Genomic DNA, 21,403 nt, shown 5'->3' with positions numbered 1-21,403 from the left:
ATTGTTTTAACACACTTTGTACACAAGAAACCCCCGCAATCAAATGAAACCCGCAGACTTAACGAATTCATTACCGGGGCTAGGGTGGCTTGTGGTTCGGATATCAGATATACGGATAGAAATCTGTTTTACCTACTCCTAAAGAAAAACAACAAGGGATTTCGATTCGAATACTGAGCTAGACATCATATCAATAAAAATTCGATTTCGATTTTTGATATTGAAAGCGAACAGAAGCAAAAACGTTGTAGTGACGTAGTGTCTATGTGTTGCAGCAACACTTTGAAACTTTTATCAAACCCAAAATGAAATAATAATTGATATCGTAACCACTCGTATGACGTGTTCTTAATTTTTTCTGTATTATGACGATTTAATATTAATATGCTATAATTGTTTGCCTAAAATTTTATCTGGAAACAGGCACAAACATAGTCGTAATCAAATTCCAAAACAAGGAGCTTTTGCATGAATTAAACATGTATTAGATTGGTTTTTTTTTCTGGATCTTTCTTAATTTAAGTGCATAACCTATTGTTGGCAGAGAAGGGGTTTTCTTTGTCGTATAAGCGTAAAGGCATTCATTACTCTGAAAGATGAGAATAACTTTAAAAGACATTTAAAAAATCGAATAAAAGTATATTATTATGTTTGGTGTCGTAATTGGAAATTAAATAGATTTTCTTGATTGTGCTAATACCAAAGGTTTGAAAATAGATCTTATCAGCAAACAGTTAAGCAGTTTCAATGCTCACATGTTGTATGAGGCCAACCTAAAAAAACCTAAGATATGTTTTCCGGTCGACCTAGTTCATATTAATTCCCTTAAAAGCCAAACGCACCTTACACTTTGTCATATTTTTTTAGCACAGTTTAGTATTATCTTCTTCTTCTTCCTATCGTTTTCTCGGTCTAATACCAGGGTCCGTTTTCCTTAAACACCTCCACTTTGTCAGGTCTCCGGCAGCCTTCTGGGTAAGGTTATTCTCCTGCATGTCCGCCAAGAAGTTTACTTTCTATATATTACAGTTTAGTAATTCGCAAACTGGAGATATTTGCTTTTAACTTGTTCACAATACCGACTGAGAACCGCAACGAATGTTTTGGTCACGTTATTATTATTTGCCGCTAAATAAATGCTAATTTATTATGTACGTTTGTTAGCGTGACAAGATCTGCTGCTACACGATGTTTTTCGTAAACTGTTTATCGAATTCGTTTCGATGATGCGCGAAATAACTGGGTATGCGTTCGCGTCTTGAGTCACCAAAGGCCACTTAGCCCAGATTTAGACGATCCAAATATTTTCACGGGCGACGCACTTGCTTGTCTCGGTAAGCGAAATATTCTTGTTGGCATTAGGAAAACTTTCTCGTAATTTTTATATATTACTAGCTGACCCGGCAGACTTCGTAGTACCTCAATCGATAAATAAAAGACCTAAACTTTTGTATTAAATAAACTTAGAAAAAAAAAAACAAAAAGTATCCGTGCGACGGGGGACACATCAAAAGAAAAACAAAATTGTTTGTTTTTATTTAATTCTGAGCATTTTCATATTTATCTACCTTTTAAACCATCTCTGGACTTCCACAAATAACTCAAGACCAAAATTAGTCAAATAGGTCCAGCCGTTCTTGAGTTTTAGCGAGACTAAGGAACAGCAATTCATTTTTATATATATATATAGATCCCACAATGTTATCGCGAAGTTGTTATCATTCCTAATTATTTATTAGTCGAGCTCGATATTCAAACTATCTAATTATCATAATGTTTTGTACTAACGTAGGTATTCAGCACCGATATAAGACCTTTATCTCGCAACCGGAATATTGCAAACAGCTATATATGAAATGCTGTCTGTTAAAGAAAGGCTCATTTTAGTGTCAAATCCTTTCAACTACGTGCATTGACACTTTACAAGGCGATCGTTATTGTAGCGATGTCATAGTCACAAACAAAATAAACAACGTCACAATAGTGTCATTAGATTTACAAAACAGAAATGTTCTTTGTTTAAATTACGTAAAACAAAAAGTTGTATTGTAATGAATAACAAGAAATCCAAGAATAAAACGACTGAATTAGTTCATACTGAAGAGTTCGTGGCCGTCAGGGTAAAACGCTTAGTATACTCCTATTGAGTGATGTCAGGGTTAAAGTTCTGCAGGCAGGTAACAATTTTTAAGTAAATACAAGATACATACGATAAAATACAAAGATACTCGTTTTTACGAATGACCCCGACGATGAAGGAATTATACCGTATAGTAAAAATAACTCGCAATACCTACTTATGAATTTGCGCACCTAATTACTGGCCGTACGGTGTATTATGGGCCAGCTCAGGTAGGTACCATGACCCTAACTATTTTTGCCGTGAAGCATTTCGATTTGAAGGATGGAGCAGCCATTGTATTTTAATAACGGAGACTTAGAATTCAGTCTCAAGGTGGGTGACGGCATTTGCCTTGTTGATGTCAGCGGGCTCCGTTGATCACTTATCACCAGATGGGCCATGAGCTCGTCCACCAATTTAAGGAATGAAATATTTCAAGGGGGCATTCGCTTTGTGAAATCTGTATAAATATGTGTTTCGGCAAAGTTTAATACTAGGTGGGCTATAATGGTATCTGCCCTTTTTAAGCTATAAAAAACTTAATAAATTAAGAAATGTTTGTGGTACTTTATTAAAAATATAGTATCAAAGTAATGTAGAATAAACAAAAAGTTCGGATTGTTCAACGTTTATCTTAATATTACTATTAAATAAGTTTCTTAAATTAAGTATTTGGTCGGATAGACTTTAGTTTAAAAAGTAACTTTAGACAATACCGTTTTAGACAATGAAACTAAATAGAACAATCATTCAGTATTTCAATTAGAAAATTGTTCAGTCGTAGACAGGAAGCATGTGGGCTCTTTACGCATAGGTAATATTCGCAAGAATTTGCAGCTAATTTAGAATATGTCTACCTAATAATAATATTACTCGTACTTATTCATACAATTTCGCATAGATGTGCTAAGATTTTTCTAATTAATGAAAAAGAGAAATATCTAATGACATATGACTGTGTGATCAATGCTGTACATTTACGTTGAGGGAAAACAATAAAAAACTTTGTAGCGAAAACAATCAAAATATACCTATAGATATTTACTCACCTTGATTATATAAGGAACTGGTACTCATGGTGTGATGCTTGAGTATCCGCAGCTACTATCTAATCAATAGGTTTCTATAAAATATACAAATGTTCATGCAACACAACAAATACAACATTTACATCACTAGAAAAAACAATATGCTATTATTTTAGTTAATGGGTATAGCAGCTGAACAGTCTGTTAGTCGATCACATCATTCACTATTCCTCAACAAACGCATAAAATACTTTCCGATGGAAATAATTATTATTAACACTGCACACCAAATCACAACGTGCGGAGATGCCGGTGCATTCTCTGACTCACCAGAGCTATTTGTTTCTTCGCCCTTGTCCTTAATTGTAAAATGAATGAAGTCTTGCAAATGACTAGGCAAGTTTTGGACATCCTTTTCTTCACCACTTTCGATAACCTTAATTTTGTGTTCAATTATTTTAGGTTCTTTGAATACTTTCCTACTAACTTCACGCTCATCTTCCGTATCGGGGTCCCTAATTCCTAATTTCTCCCATCTTTCCCTAGCCTTTGATATAAATTCTTTTTCAATTTTATTGTTGACCTTTGAATCAAAATTTTCAAGTGTGGGCATACTTTTCGATATCGACCTTATCGAAGTGGGTGTGTTAGTAATTTTTATAACCTTATGGTGCTTTCTTTCCATTCTTTCTGCCATTTGTGTCATATATTCAGTATACATTTTTTCACGTTGCAATTCTTCTTGACTACTGCTAAATAACGACGATAATTTATCTTTATCATTTCTGTTTTTTATTAGATCTTGTGACGACATGACAACATCTCTTTTACGAGAAATCAATACCTTGTCACCGTTCTTTATATCATTTTCAATAGTTTCCTTTTCTGAGATCAGTGGGGCTCTAGGGCCTTTCCTTAGATTCTGTGTTTTCATTCTGGACTGATTCTCCAATCGTTGAATTTCTGCTTCTACCTCTTTCTCTTTCTGTCGTATGTATTCCATTTGTTGTTCGCATAGATCCTTTGGTAACGAAGGTCTTCTAGGTTTATCATAATCAATTGTTTTATCTCTGACATTTGTATAAAATCTGTGCATATTCTGAATGGAAGATATGTCGCTCTCAATTTCTTTATTCAAATTGCCAGTTGAAAAATGAAACTTCTTTGTCTCAGTTTTAATAGAACGCAGAGAGTTTTCAGCAAAATCAGAATTATCATCACTTTCATAGAATCCTAATGAAATTTTTCTCGGTCGAGGAGGCGGAATTGGCTTGAATGTACCAGATAGTTCACGCATAAGATGACTTGCCTTGAAATCATTTTTTTCTTTCGACAATTGTCGATATGATAGATTATTTTGTGTCTGTGTAAAACTATTGTCACAACGTGTTTTTAATGAATTTACATTTGAGGTGATGGTCGGGTCGCATATTAAAGCTAATAAACGGCTTCCGGTTTGTGATTTTAAAGGCGTGAGAGTATTAGTATTAAGATTATGTTCTGTATTTTGAAAAACATCCCGAGAATCAATTTTGAATTCCTCATTGGTGATTTTTTTACTATATTGTTCAGTGCGCCTTCCGACGTTATCACGCGTTGTTGCAGTCGAATTAGTTTTTTCCATTAGCATCTTTTGCGACGGGGACATAGACAATAGTTTTGGTTCAGATTTTGGTGCGACATCAACATTATGCTCATTTTCTAGTGGCTTTTTTAACGAAGAAACGCGAGGCTTTATTGGAGGAGGTGCATTAATTGTAGTTTGCTTCGTCGATGAATGAGAATCTTTCGAATTATATGTTTTTTTAGTAGGACTCATTTTGTTGATACTGACATTTTGTAAACGTTCCGAAACGGAGGCTAATTCCTCTAAAATTTTGTCTCCATATGGCAAAGACGCAATTTTCTTTACACTAATTTCTCTTAGCGTATTCGGATGCTGTATGCTACAACCTTCATTAGTCAAATAAGATTTAGATACTCCTGTAACATGCTCTATAACATCATTAACATGGCTGGATACATTAGAATGTGTCTTATCTGTGACCTTAACACATATGTTATCGTTTGCAGTACTCTCAGATGCTTCGTCGTTATGTAAATCAGATATGTCATTCAAAGATGTAGACGTAGGGTTATATTTAGCTGTGCTTTGTGAAGAACAAACGCTACTCGAAGAATCTTGTCTGGTAAAATTTTCTTTGCAATTTTGAAAATCATTTGAACTTTCTGAATCAGACGTAACTTCTTTTATCAAGTTATTGAAAGCATCATTTAATTCACATTTAATCACTTTTATTTCCAAATCAAATTTGGTGTCACGCTTAGTAACATTACTCTCATTTAAATTTTTAGTAATTTCTGAACCACTTGATTTACAAATACTCTCAAGTTTTTCAATTTCATCGCCTAATTCTTTAACATAGAGATTTGTGTTAATGTTGTCCGTTGATAAAACAACAATTTCGTGTGATTCTGGCATTTCTTTGGTTGAAGTAGTAGGGAGGTCTTCCGTGGTATTTTTCTCTAATTCAATTTTAATAAATCGTTCATTATTGATACGTTTATTTTCCATTACATCCTGATTTTCTAATTGAGAAGTATTATGGTCGTCGGATATATTTTGCCCAGAAGATAAAAAGTTTTTCTTCAGCAAATGTTCAGTATCAATTACTTCGATTGTTGGTGTAATCATACGCACAGAAACATCTGTATCGATACTATCATCTGTCTCTTCCTCTATTTCATGTATAGAGCTGGTACTGCTTGACGAATCAGTTAAATATACTACTTCGGCACCGGATAATTTTTCAACAGTTTTCATAGTCCAGTCGCCTCGAGCTTCACTCACTTCAGGTTCCTTTATTTTGGCATCAACTAAAACACATTCTTGAGACACAAGACGGCCTAATGATTTGTTGCGTAAGGCTACTGGTGGTTTTGCAGCAAATTTCTCTCTTATAGCATTTGTATCTTCAAAAACGTCATCTTCTAAATCTTCAAAGTCACTTCTTTTTTCACTCAAATATGAATGGCGGCGAGAAGTCATTGATGATTCACTACTACCTTCTTCATCAATAACATCTAGCATTCTTGGAGGACAAAGCTTTTGTGGAAAACTATCATCGGCCGATGCTTTTTTACGCAATCTGTGTTTTACTTCACGATTTATAATCTGTTCGATTTCAGTTTTAATTTCTATAGAATTAAGATTATCTGGACTTGTCGAAAGATTAAGTGTTTTCAAATAATTTCGCAACGATGCTTCTTGATCAGGAGTTAATGATTTTATATTTTCGCACTGAGCCACATTAAGAGGTAGCGTAGTTATTGAAATACTTTCAGTCGCAACTTCTCCGGTAAATGGGTTACGTGTTTTCAATTCATCAATTTTTTCCCAACCTACATCTGAGTCAACGTCTGTAACAATCACATTACTACAATCGATTATAGGTATATTACATGATTCAGAAACTAATAGTGTGTCATCGGTTATTTCGACAATTTTAGGATCATCATCATTGTCTAGGCTTTTACTTTTTACGGAATTCGATATTTTTGGTGTAGGTTTCTTTTGTTCCGGAGTTTCTACAATGTAAGTTTGAATTTCGTGAATATTGTCATTTAAGTCTGATATGTTTTCATTCACTGTTTCAATTAAATCGCATTGTTCGCCTTCACTCACTTCTTGAGTGATGACCTCTATCGCTTGAACAGCAGCACTGCTTGGACTTAACAAATTTGTGTTAATGCAGCTTTTGCTGCACGAAGAAACATTATCAATTTCACACAAAGTTGTACTAGTTTCAGAGTTTTGATTTTCACTCAGGGAACTCTCAATTGCTGAAGTCTCACAAGCATTTTTCTCACCGTTACTATTCTGTTGATTGTGTTTGTTTTTACGTTTATTTTTATTTTTACGTCGCTTCGGTTTTTCGGGCATGTTTAAGATCCTTACACTGTTATCACTAACACAACACGATCATATCACAAAACAGTCGTCGTCCGTCCTGTCACGGCTTCGCGTCTTCGCGCTTACGATACCGGTATCCGTAGCGTAGGAGTTAGTTACGTTCTCGACGAAGTAAGCCCTGCGCGTTGTCGGAATCGCTAGTTTTAGGCCGATAATTTATATTGTTAGTACAAGGGCTCGCGTAACAGGGTCGACTGACTCGGATCAGAGGAGCTAGCGCCGGTAATCGAAAAGAAACGACGAACGTTCGCCGGCCGCGGCAGTCGTGCACTCGCGCGGCGATTTACTGATAATTATAAATGGGTTGAAGTACGCGAGCGCGCAGTGTCGACTTTATTTTTACGCGGAGACGTGTATGCGAGTGGAGCGCGCGCGGTGCCGCCGGTATATCGCTGCGTAGGGAGCCCGCACGTCGCTACCATCGCCCGGTCGATTCTGTTCTTTTGTATTATCATTGCACATTAATTCAATAATATAATACTAATTGAAATTGCGCACACACACACCTTGACTATGTTAGGAAAGGATAACGGAGGATGTCGAAAAAAGCTACGGTTCTCCGATTAAGGCACTGGCAATACCATTGTATGCAAAACAATCACATTGATTTATGCTTTTAATCACACAAAACACATTAATTGTAAAAAAAACAATTTACAAAACACAAGCACTGATATCAAAATTAGTCAATACAGGTGCACCTTCATACGTTGACATTTAATAACTGATAACACTGATGTTATCCCTCAGATTACCTTGAGATATAGCTCTTTATATTATTTCTATATGCAAAATGTGTTGAAAATTTTATGAAAATCAAATAACGCGGTTTAAGGACGTAATAAAAAACTTTATTTCCACATCAGAGTATTAAATGTTTTCCATATATTTCATTTCAGCTGTTTCATGCTTAAATACTTCTGTTGCTAAGCGCTAAACGTAGAAAACGTCAGATATTTCGTTTTCATTATTATGCTTATGATTCGCGAAAATCGAAGTAAATACTAAATGCTTTTACCATTGAAATTACGAGCTTTCATTTGACATTTTTCCTTTTCCATTCCACTTAGAAAGCACAAGCATAAAAACAGGATATTACATAACGCGTGGTAATTGCAGCCTGCCGAGTCCCTGTACTGTAGCGTACCTATCCAACTAATCGTCGCGAGTAACTAGAATGATTGACCACTTCCACTGATGCAGTTAGACGTTGAGTTAAATTTAAATGTCCTCACTTGGGAGTTAACTTCGTGGAAATTTCGAAATACTGAAATATATGTCAATTTTTTTATTGCTTAGATGGGTGGACGAGCTCACAGCCCACCTGGTGTTAAGTGGTTACTGGAGCCCATAGACATTTACAACGTAAATGCGCCACCCACCTTGAGATATAAGTTCTAAGGTCTCAGTGTAGTTACAACAGCTGCCCCACCCTTCAAGCCGAAACGCAACTGCTTCACGGCAGAAATAGGCGGGGTGGTGGTACCTACCCGTGTGGACTCACATGAGGTCCGACCACCATTCACAAAAATGTCTGTCTTTCGGTTTTAAAAGTTAATTTTCTCAATGAATTCATAGATTTTGTGGAACAGATCGAAAAAAAATTCGCTTATTATATTGATAAATACACGTAATAATATACATATAATATTGTGATATAAAGATATATATCACAAACGTTAGACTGAGAATAAACCGAAAGAAACCCATATCAGTATATTATCATTTCAATTTAAAAGTGCGATAATATGTAAGGCACGATTTAATTACTTCTTGTTAGTATAGTGTGCAAGTTAACGAATCGGAAAACTACTATTAACAAACTGTTATTTCAGCGTGACATCAGTAGCGATCATTGCCATCTGGTCGCTTATGGACATCAGCAAACTGCCTATGAAGAAGGTCATTTTATAGCGGTCAACGAACCGTGAAGGCGTGATCATTTTATTTTCAATGCAATAGTCGAACTGACGTGCTCTCGGCACCCATTTAATTTTTTTCAAATTTATTACTATTTGGAAGTATTGTACATTTACTGAACCGACTATGAATTATACCGAATGACCTCTTGTATACAATGTACATTTATTTATTAGACCGTCATCAAAATAAAAACCAAATAACTAGTTTCACATTTAATTTAATCGCATCGACACGTAATTTTAGAAACTGGCATCTCTAACATTTTACAAGAAATCATAATGATGTTTTAGTTTTAGCTACGTAAAGTATAAAGAAGTGTTGTTAAAATTTCATGAATGTATGTATATATATATCAACAAAGGAATAATGCATGACTGCGATACACCCACGTGCTCCTAAATTTTTATTAACTAAGGTAATTTATCTACCCACTCTTCTACTCTCACTCACCTAGAAACAAAGCTCCATTTAGAAAAATAAAACACATTAAGTTTTAAAGAAAAAGGCTTGGTTCCAGATTTGATTGCAGCGGCGGTCACTTCTTATTTGACCCGTTTGTTACGTGCGATCATTTATCGGTTGTTATTTTCCAAAAATAACGGCAAAGTGTGCCAATGAGCCATATCTTTCAATAGCGAATCGCGTCGGACTCGCAGTGAGGTAATGCGCCTTAATAGATTTTCATAGTTTATTTTTACTACTGTGAATTCAAATTATCTCGACTTTATCTTTTTAGGTTAAATGATTTTAAATTATGTTAAATTCTATATTGCCACAATGTACAGATACATTTGTTCAGCCATGTGGAGATTAGAAGGCATATGTATAAATACAATTTCAGAATAGGGAAATGTTAGGAAATTCTTAGGGTAAAATAAAATTTCTTAGTGTATCGTAGTGCAATACGTTATAAAATTGAATGAATTATTCAAGGTTATTTGTTCTAATAATGAATTGATAAATAAAGATGGAACCTCTTCAAATAAATAGGTCAAGACTTTCGCGGTATATTTCTAGAAATAATCGCGTTCTAAAATAGTACCGAACGAAGTGGAAATTGTATTTATGTTATTCAGCATTTAGCAAATGCATTTTAAATTTCAAGTGTATTTATTCCTTTAGCACACGAGAATCGCTATATGCGTTTTGCATTAACTACAAATCAACAACATGACCGTGTGACCTTCCAGAAATATCCCAGGCCCCTCCACAACGCGTCTGGTTCGACTTTCTTCATGACAATAAAATTTTGATATTTGTTTGTAGAGAACGCAATAACGAACGGGGTTTCGGAATCGAGTTGCATGACATAATCACCGAACAGATCCGGGCTAGTGTGCCAAAACGACTGCGGGCGCTAAGTCCGGCTTTAGTTTTTTTTTTTTGGCGTGTAGTCAAAGCGTTTAAGGCGCATGTCTCTAAAACGCGAAATAATAAGCATTTTTTTTTTTGTTAACATTAACATGACGAACTTGTACAATTCAAATATATGAATGAAATTCACTTTACATTTTTACCTGACCTTGTGAAAATCTCCTTAAAAAACTAATATTATTATATCACCTTTTAATTCTCACTGTAAACATTTCATTATTGACCTGTTGTTTTGGAATTATCTCTGAATGTCGCGATTTTCTTAGCTTAATATGTGTGACTCCTAATTAACGGCTTTTGTTTGTGTTCGCTTTCAACATTAGGCTTTGGTCTTCAATTTCAGATTTAACAAGCACAATTTTAAATCCATAAAATCGTCAGAGGTGATCTGCGAATCTGGGATATATTATGTATAAACAACACCCGGAGACATGAAGTCGAACTCACAATTATTGTAATATGACATATAAAATGTAAAATTGTGTATAAGTAAATAATGAATGTATGTATGTTTGTGTGAGTGGCACTATTTATACACGTAACCAGCGCATATTTCCAATAAATTTCTTCAAAAACAATCACTTTTTTTATTGCCTTTGTAGGCAGACCAGCATACGGCCCATGGTGAGAGGTTACCGTCGCCCATGAACGTCAGCAATGCCAAGGACAGAGCCAACCTGCTGCCTACCTTTAAGTACTCTCCACAAGCCTATTGTTGCAGTTCTATAATTTTAGTTTTCATATGATGTTCTTGATGAGCAAGCGAGCTCTGGTATTAAGTGGTAACCAATACATTTCTTATGGCCATAATTCTGCCACCTACCTTCACCTTGAATATGAGTATTAGTTTAAACATCTAGAACACACCTACACCTTAAATCAACTGAACTTCAGTTTTGGTTGTAATTTGGTAATTAAATAAGTAAAAATTCGTATTAGAAATATTATTTTTTTGTTGCTTTGATGGGTGGACGAGCTCACAGCCCAACTGGTGTTAAGTGGTTACTGGAGCCCATAGACATCCGCAACGTAAATGCGCCACCCACCTTGAGATATAAGTTCTAAGGTCTCAGTATAGTTACAACGGCTGCCCTGCCCTTCAAATCGAAACGCATCACTGCTTCACGGCAGAAATAGGTGGGGTGGTGGTACCCACCCGTGCGGACTCACCAGTAACATCAATATATTCGAAAATAGACAATTATATGCAACTTTACGTAAAGCAGTGCGATCTGTTTTTTTTTTTTAATATTTAATCTGTACACAATTTTCACAAGTATTAAAATTATCATGGTTATAATTGTAATATTTAAACTGCCTTCCGTATGTTTCGGGTAATATCTGAATCGCTCAAAAGAGTACCAATTTTTTTTTTTAAAACGAATAAGATTCGGTGATATATTCTGCGAAGCATTGCACTTGCTCGGGCAGTGTTAGTAAACGTTCTTAGGTTGAGCCTCGCAAGCTCACTTACCAGTCAGTGCGTAACTGTAATATCCCCTTATGCTATTAGCGCATAGGTAGGGATTAAACAATAATAATAATTGATCAATTATTCATCTTTTTTTTATCCTACCTAAGCTGATAGCCTTGAGAGGCTATTTCAGTGTAACCTTAACTAGTAGGAGAACTCACGGGGGCTCAAACCAGAGTGATGCTAACACTGACCCTAACAGGAGCAGTGCTTCGCAGAATCTACCACCGGATCGGAAACGCGACCCATTGAGAAGATCCGGCGAGAAACTCAGTGGGCTGTGTCTATGGATTAATTCGCTCATCGAGCCCTTCGTCGCAAGCGACGGGTTCGACGAGGACGGTGATTGCTGCTTGTGGTACCTAAAAGCATCGTTAATGGATCGGGAGGATCCGTAATGACTTGTGTTCATCAAAAAATACTCCTTGAACTGTTGGATGTTATACTCATTTTGTAACTATATTTATACAGTAGGTATGTTGTTTTCGAGTAGTTCCAGGTATTCGTGTCATATTACAAAAGGTTTTATTAACGAAAAGAACAAAGGAGTTTGGAGGCGAAAACAAAAGGTTACTCACGTTTCGTTGTGGGGCTGGGGACGTTTGCAGGCGTGTGTGTGCTCGGGGATTTCACGGGTGGTTTGATGGTCACCACCTCGCCCGACGGAAATTCGACTGTTTAAAAAAAACATAAATTTAATTTACAATTATATTTTATAATATGTAAAAAAATTATAATTTGCGTAATTACTGGTGGTAGGACGTCTTGTGAGTCCGCACGGGTAGGTACCACCACCTTGCCCATTTCTGCCGTGAAGCAGTATTGCGTTTCGGCTTAAAGGGTGGGGCAGCCGTTGCAATGTAAAAACTGAGACCTTAGATCTCATATCTCAGGGTAGGTGGCGGCATTTACGTTGTAGATGTACATGGGAATTTACTGAAGCTCATTAACATCACAGCGTGGTTGTGTGAATTAAAATATGAGGTCTAGTCTCAATTACTTACTAAAACGGCTCTTTCGTTTGTCAAATCAAAAAACATTTTTATGACGGTACCAGCCCGTGCGGGATGAGGATACGCGCTACCACCAGTAATGACCAATGGTATTGAAGTCATAAGTAATATTTAAATCCTAAAATTTAATATTTTTTTCGGTTCTGGCGAGTTTTAGACACAACTTAATTGTACTACATATAATGGCAAAATCTAGCAGTAGACAATGTAATAATAAAATATCGACATGTAACAGCTCAAACTTCCGTGATCACGAAAACTGTGTAAAGTATTCGAAACGTCAGGAATATTTTAATGTAAAAAAAAAACTAAAAACAAACCGTAAAAATAGTTTTAATTGGGTACATAAAATATTTAAGTCATCTAAGTCGTAGATATATTAAAACAATTAAATTAGAATAAAGCAGTCACATAAAGCGACTGTGTCGTGTTGTCAACAGGCAAATTCCGAAAATGTTAAGACATTAAAAACTAAAATAAATAAAAAGTATTGCGGAACATCATCTGCCCGGATAATCTGGTTAAATTCGAATAGCTTTCCCTGTATATTTTGCTAATACAACCGTTATCCGTATTCGAAGCAGCTGCGGTTTAATTAAGAACAAACGTTATGTTTCCGATCGAACTAATAATAGCTGGCTCCGCTGATCGCGATTATTTATACATATAAAGGTTCATTGTGATTCGGTAACTTTCCGGTATTAGTGGACGGCTTACAACCAACTCGATGCACATCAGACTTCACCTTACTTAATTTGATAAGAATTCGAATACCAGGAAACGCAATTGATGCAACTATGCCAGGATTTGGCACAGCTTTGTCTATGACTGACCTATTCACGGACGCCGTAAATAAAGCGCTTTGTTGAAGTCAGCAAACCTGACCTATCACTGGCCGGACCAGGTAATCATAATGAAGTACCTCGTTAGAACGAGCATTAAAATCTTTACGAGTAAGACTAGAACTAAGATTAGCAGAAATAATTAAATTTCTAAATGGGTTCGTGTAAAAAGTAAATAGGCAGTGGGTACTATATGTATTTTTATATTATTTCGTTGTATATTGTCTATCATCAAGAATCTAATTTGTTCCACTTCGGGCATCCAGCCAAGTACCCTGACATGTTGGACGACACTGAAGGTGACCATAGACACAAAACTTTGGTTTTTTCTCCCACACTTGTCTATTTTGTTGCTATATAATGTAACAGGAGACCTCCAAGCATCGATTTTGAAATTGTGTTATATCTAACTACATCTACATTTAAATAAACTGTATCGGTACGAAGTTTTTTATGACACATGTTTCGGACTGAGGGGCAAGACCGAAAAAAGTGTAAAAACGACACCAAAAACCATCATCTTTTTGCAGTGATTTTATAGGCACTTCCCGATCACCTAGGAAACTGTATCTTTTTTCTAGAGATATTTATAATAATAAATAAAATAGTGATATGATAATATGTTTTGTCAATAATATTCCAGAAATGTATCTGTAATGCCAACTTTATTCGCAATTATTTACATTTTATGATTCGTTTAATTTTTTTTAATTTGTCTCTTAATTTTAAATTATATCATTACTTAATACAAACACAATAAAAAAAATAGCAAAAGGGATTCCGTTCCAACCGAGTATAAATAAGACACCTCTCTTTTTTGGGTCCGTTTGCTGGATCGATGAGACCAGGTCACTTATTTAAATCCTCTGAATGACCGAACAACAGATCAGTTTTGCTTCTGACATTGCTTAAATCCATGAGCATTGTGATCGTAAAGGTACCATCCCCATCATAAGCTATATGCTCGTACTCTTTTTCAAAATTAATTAATAAAGAAATTGATGTTGTAATCCAACAATATTTTTATTTAATTTCAGCGGATATCTTTAGTATAGGCGTGTGATTTTTCAAATAAAACGAATCGTTTTTTCAAGTACCACGGTTACATAGAGTGCTCGATACTTAGACGTCTCGCTTCGTTAGAGATGAAATCAAGCCTTTATTTTATGATCACTAGTGGCCCGGAGGCCTTTCTAGTTTCGCCAGGGCAGGCGGGCGAGCAAGGGCTCAGCCAGGAGGGGTAGAATTTGCTAACAGCTACCCGAGCGCCTCCAAAGAAGACCTAACAACTCAAGAGTAATTGCTTCGCGAATGAATCCACTACCGGATCGGAATCATTCGGAATCAAGTCAATCAAATCGAAATCAAGCCTAAACAACGATCCTTTATACCGGAGCAAATTGCTTGCAATGCTTTATAAGCAAACAAAATCGTTAAGGGTCGTCGAGACATCTACAACTTTTTCAATCTACAATCTACGTTTTTCTGAACAGTAAGTCGGACGGAGTCTCTGCTCGAAATAATTTATTGAAGGAATTAAGGAATACCGTAGTATTGAAGAAATTGGTTCGTTTGAGGTAATTATTTTTGTAAGAATTAACATTGATGAAAGTTGCCTGGTGTAATTTCACTGAGTAATGAGATCTTCAAATTGTTACTATGTCGAAACTACGGTGAAATTATAACATCATATACAGCAATTACACACAAATAAATATGTTTATTGTATGTATGTATATTACTTGCATATATACAGTTTTTTTATTGGGGAAGGATATTTTTTGTAACTTTTAAAAATTTTCACAGATATTTTTTTGTTAGAACCAAAATTTTGCTACTTCAAATCTCAAAAGAACCCTATATATTGAAATTGACCTTGATTGTTAATATAAATAAATTTCAAGTAACAAAATATATTTTTACCTTTGATAATAAATAATAGACACTTTTTATGTAAATTTAAATAAAATGATTCAAAATATTGACGCGAATGATTTTTTACTTATTTATCACATTAATTACACTGTTAACTTGAATTAATGACACGGGTCACTTGGACCACGGCGCAGGCCATCGGGGGCCGGAGGGCAACTGTGGCAGGGCACGCATCAACAATAGACACTTTCTGTATCTAAATCACAATAAAATACCCGCTTTGTCCACTGATTACGACACGCTGAACTAAACAACGCACATGATATACACATACAGAGTTGAATTCACAAGCAAAAATCTGTTTTATATGAATGAAAAGAGTTTTTAGTTTGTTCGAGTATTTTAATTGCTTTAATTATTATAAAACTACTTCTACAGTTTTCGTGGTCAAAAACAATTGACCGCGTGACCGTGACCACGGAAATTGTAAAGTATTTGAAATGTCGATAATAAAAATTGGACCAGTCTTTGTGGCGAGGCTTGGGGGAGGCAGTGTCCAGCAGTGGACGTCTGTGGGCTGATAAGTAGATTAAAAATCCAATGTCTACGACTCGCGGAGGGCGAAGAAAGTATTTAGGTAGGAAAGTGAATTCAAGACCATCCTATTGCCAAGTGGTTACCGAATTCCACAGAAATAGGTAACTATAACACAGAATAATAAGACGCCTCAATTACATTCTAAAACAGTTGAAGCACGTTTTCACCGGCACCCGGGGATCACAATAAGCCCTGCCGCCAACAAAATTCTTACCTTAAATTCCAATACTAACATCCAATAAATAACATAGGTTACTGGTATAATATATAATTTATGTATGTCATATTATTTATTGTGTTCAAACGAAACAAAATTGATTATAAAATATATATAGCAGCAGCTATAATATTATAGGTACAATTGCGTGCGTGTTGCCATTGATTGACAGGCTGTATATTGTCCAAACCCCAAACACAAGGTGTGGTGCTAGATTGTCAGCTAAATTGTGTTCGACCTAAGTTGAATTTTAACCATTTATCACCCCGAGACATGTCAGAAGCGAACTATTCAGAGGTGTCCTATTAAACGAACTAAAATAGGACACTGGACACAAAATAGAGCTTCAAACACAGTTTTTATTGAATAAATGTACTGTACTATTTTATTATTAAAACTATTAAATATTGTTTTACTAGCGACCCGCCTTCGCTTCGCTTCGCTTCGGAAACATGAAATTTTATTATTGATTATTTACGACATCACATTAGAAACCTTAGAAAATTACAGTATTTCTCCACTATTTAATGGATGTTATTATACATATAAACCCTCCTCTTCAATCACTCTATCTATTAAAAAAAAGCGCATCAAAATCCGTTGCGTAGTTTTAAAGATTTAAGCATAACTACATAGGGATATAGGGACAGAGAAAGCGACTTTGTTTTATACTATGTAGTGATTACAGTTGCAGACGGCGTGTATTTAATGGTAAGTAATCACTGTCGCCCATGGACATCAGCAGTGCTAGGGGAAAGGCCAATCCGCTACCTACTTAAAATTCTGTTTTATTTAAGTAATTAGGCAGCGTTAGACTAGACGGATCGCCTAATTTGCCATTTCGAGCACGTCCTTGATTCATTTGTTCACTGTTTCTAGATCTATCATGAAGAATCTATCTTATTCATTGTGCTCTAGATGAAATACCTAACAGGAAAAGCAGTATTAAATTATAGCTGGAGCTCATAGACATAAGAACGGTAAGCCCGTCTTTAGACACGAGGTCGAAATTTTTATGATTTTATTAATAAGGTAGGTGGACGAGCTCACGGTCTACCTGGTATTAAGTGGTCAACGGAGCCCATAGACATCAAACATGTTAATACCGCCGCCCATATTGAGACATGAGTTCTAAGTTTCAGAATTTACGCAGCAACGACTGCCCCACCCTTTAAGCCGAAACGCTACTTCACGGTAGAAATAGGCAGAGCAGTGGTACCTGCCAGTGCGGACTCACAAGATGTCCTACCACCAGCAAGACGTCATACCACCAGTAAGACGTCCTACCTTCAATAAATATTCTTTATGTCTGGGTAAAAATAATCCGAATTGTTCTGTTATAACTTTGTACTAGATTACTTAAATCTGAATGGAAACTTCGCTGCAAAAAGGATAATATGGTATCTTCCGGATCGACTCATCATACGGCCTACCTGTAAATGCGAGATTTGTTTCAAAACGTTCTAGGTTTTTCCTGAAGATACGAAAATATCTATGCGGTCTGCAATGAATTAGAATATCTGGAGACGTTGTAAACTTTTGTTACTATTTATAATGTTTATTATGCACGGGAGACGCTTGCGTTAAATATATACGTAAACTCATCTGTTGGCGTAAGCAATTAAGTTTTTTTTTAATCGCTATAAAAATATTTACTGGCAATGGTATGTATTTATAATCTTGTGCTTGGTAAGCTTGATTGGATGAGTTCTGAATTAAAAAGTAGGATAATCGTTCTGGAACTGTAACTGCTAGCGGGGGTAAACTTAATGTGGCATTTACAGATTTATCTTATACTTGAGAATGGTTGTCTGCCTGTAAATTCCAATATTACAAAAATAAATAATAGTTAAAAAAAAAAAACAAAAAAAATACGCTTTTATAGAAAATCCAACTACTGGGGTGCATAGTATCAATAGCTATAAATATTTTGATAATATCCTGAAAAGCACCCCACGCTTTTTTTTTACAATAAGATCATTTTTTTTATTTTACTAAAACATCACTTTACCCTATTTTTAATTCAAATTAATTAAAAATTATTTTCTATTTTTAGTCAGATTTTCTAAAAAAGCGTTTTTTGTTTTGTTTTTTTAAACTATTATTTATTTTTCACTTTTTAGTTGAATTTCAATATTTTTTAAATATTAATCGTCATCGGTCCTTAACAAGTATACCAAATTTCGAGCTAATCCGACGTTTTGAAGGGGATCAAAATCATGTTCAAAGATTCCGTTACATACATACGTCTGAAGCTATTAAAAGCGTATTAAAAATAGTAAACAATTATTGTATTGTATGGATGAGAGAAGCCGAGGATCGTGTTTAGTAGCGTGCAATCGGATAGACCTATTTCCAGTACCCAGCAGTGGACTGCTATAAGGTAATGATAACGATGATGAAACAATTATTCACGATAGAATCATTATGTTACTAGTTTAATTATAAGCATTTATGGCCATTTAAAATATAGGATGTAGCATTAACGAGATACACAATGCTTGGGTTTTATGAAAACACAAGTCAAAATGATGAAAACAAAGACATTAGATGAGGACAAATGAGGATGATACTATTTGTGAAGTGACTAGGTCGTACCTCTTATTTATCGTTAAGTTGTTTCGGATTATGCACAGCGCTTACCATTACGCCTGATGTCGGCTAATCGATTTTAAAAATACTAATAAGAAAATTGTTTTGCGGGTTATTTTGTTGAGGATATTTTCAAACTAGTAACCATTAAATATAGATTCAAGTATTTTCTAAAACGTTTTTGTCTACAAAGCAGCAGATTTTTGACAAAAATTCCTAAGGGGTTAGAGATAATTTAGTAAATGGTATACCACTAGAATGTCTATTGGAAATAATAACTTTTCGCTGATGTAAAATAAATAGGCGTTCTGGGAAAAGAGTTACACTGATGACAAATAACTATATAGGTACACAGTTACGTTTTCATTATTTTTGGATTAATTTTATAATAGTATTTCTGAAAATAACACCGTTATTGATCAACGTGTGAATGACGTCAATGTCTCGGTTTAGATGTGGTAGCAGTACTGGCTATTACAAACTTTAAATGGAAACATTGTTAACCTTGTGGTTTAATGAATGGAAAACAATATTTTGCATGTGGTTTCATACGAACGATTAGACGGGAATTCATCTGAACGAAAAATACATATAATCGAGTTTCATAGATGTAATTGTTGCGTGATATTTACTTAATCACTACATAGTATAAAACAAAGTCGCTTTCTCTGTCCCTATATCTGTCCCTATGTATGCTTAAATCTTTAAAACTACGCAACGGATTTTGATGCGGTTTTTTTTATTAGATAGAGTGATTAAATAGGAAGGTTTATATGTACAATAACATCCATTAAATAGTGGAGAAATCAATAATAAATTACAGTTTCCGAAACGAAGCGGGGGCTGGTCGCAAGTATTTTATGAAGTAATGTAGTATAATATAATGATTATACTTATAAATTATACATGCAACATTCTATACTGTTAGAGCTAATCTAGAATTGCTGAAGAATGGATTATTATTGTTACAAATACTAGTGAAGATATTTTAAGTTAATTCTGTGTGATTTCAGAAATCTTAAAACACATTAGTAGGCACGTGCCGAATCTCAGGCTTCGTTGTGTTTAGGAGAAGCGCACGTGAGAGTACTTGAACGAGAACGTTGACAAATAAACATCTTAACTAGCTTAATTACACGTTTTCATAATTATGCATATTATAATAATGAAAAGCTCTCACTGCAGAGCGTATTGTGAATCACGGGTATAGATTTAAATGATCTTGCCAATTTCTGCCGCATGTCAATTATACCGATATAGAATACAATTGAGACTTTGACGTCAAGGTGACTGACATCTGCATTCCATATTGTGATGGATATAGGTACAAGTAACGACTTATAGGTGTAGGTATATACTAGACTAGTGGTAGGACGTCTTGTGAGTGCGCACGGGTAGGTACCACCACCCTGCCTATTTCTGCCGTGAAGCAGTAATGCGTTTCGGTTTGTAGGGTGGGTTAGCCGTTGTAACTATACCGTCGAAGTTATATCTCAAAAAAAAAGAAATTAGACCAGTCGGGTCTATACGTTATCCGCTATGAAACTTGAATAATTATTATACAATCAAGAAACTTCACAACACTCTACCGGCCTACAATAAAATAATAATAATAAGTTAAAGATATATTAATTAAAATAATCGTCCAATGACTGTTTTCACGTAACAAATTTTTATGATGTTTCGTTTTAATGACAATTATTCGCCAAAGAAAACCCAATAACTGAAAATCTTTTAAATTAAATAATATTTTTTACCATCGCACCGCCCGCCACCGGAATAGAGTTCATCCATACTACCTGGAGCAACTGCGGTCATCCACAGTGCGTTTCCAGAGATCTTTTTTGCCACGTACCATCCGGCTATGGAATGAGCTCCCTTCCATGGTGTTTCCCGAGCGCTATGACATGTCCTTCTTCAAACGAGGCTTGTGGAGAGTATTAAGCGGTAGGCAGCGGCTTGGCTCTGCCCCTGGCATTGCTGAAGTCCATGGGCGACGGTAACCACTCACCATCAGGTGGGCCGTATGCTCGTCTGCCTACAAGGGCAATAAAAAAAAAATAAAAAAAAATATTCATCAATATGAAAATTGAAAGAGTGCAAGCATAAGATTTTTTTTTTGTAAAGAATTTCCTTATTGGACGTTGCAGAGGGATACTCTAACCGGAACAAAACGTCCGTAACGTAAGATTTTTATTATTTATGTATAGTCGTCTAAGTATGATGGCTATACAGTGTCTAATGTATAGTCTACGTGATGACGGTTATTATTATTAATCATATAAATATCTGTTTCTTTGTATATTATTATTAAATATTTTTTATAAATCATTGGGAATAAAATAAAGTTGATAACTTTGTAAAGTAGTTTTT

At 35.3% G+C, this 21,403-nt stretch overlaps 1 protein-coding gene and 1 long non-coding RNA gene across 12 annotated transcripts in view; one reads left to right on the top strand and one right to left on the bottom strand.

Moving 5' to 3' along the window:
• The window catches only part of CAP (c-Cbl-associated protein), a 158,206-nt gene that overhangs the window by 91,253 nt on the left and 45,550 nt on the right, over positions 1–21,403 (bottom strand). For 5 of the 10 annotated variants that reach the window (XM_062669947.1, XM_038012694.2, XM_062669949.1 and 2 more), the window contains 1 exon segment: positions 12,473–12,568. In XM_062669947.1, coding sequence (XP_062525931.1) covers positions 12,473–12,568 — 96 coding nt within the window. 10 annotated transcript variants of the gene reach the window in all.
• Positions 1,750–21,394, top strand: LOC110384846 (uncharacterized). Of its 2 annotated transcripts, XR_009973833.1 has the most exons (4): positions 1,844–2,177; positions 8,959–11,114; positions 17,581–17,751; positions 21,181–21,394. It is a non-coding gene; the product is annotated as an uncharacterized LOC110384846 (long non-coding RNA). The 2 variants fall into 2 exon arrangements; XR_002430226.3 differs by lacking the exons at positions 17,581–17,751; positions 21,181–21,394 and having other exon boundaries at positions 1,750–2,177; positions 8,959–9,249.

The sequence above is a fragment of the Bombyx mori genome, chromosome 9 (genome assembly GCF_030269925.1).
Source record: "Bombyx mori chromosome 9, ASM3026992v2".
In the NCBI taxonomy this organism is placed as follows: Eukaryota; Metazoa; Arthropoda; class Insecta; order Lepidoptera; family Bombycidae; genus Bombyx; species Bombyx mori.
The sequence above is the reverse complement of the archived record's forward strand: the minus strand, read 5'-3'. Positions and strand labels throughout refer to the sequence as shown.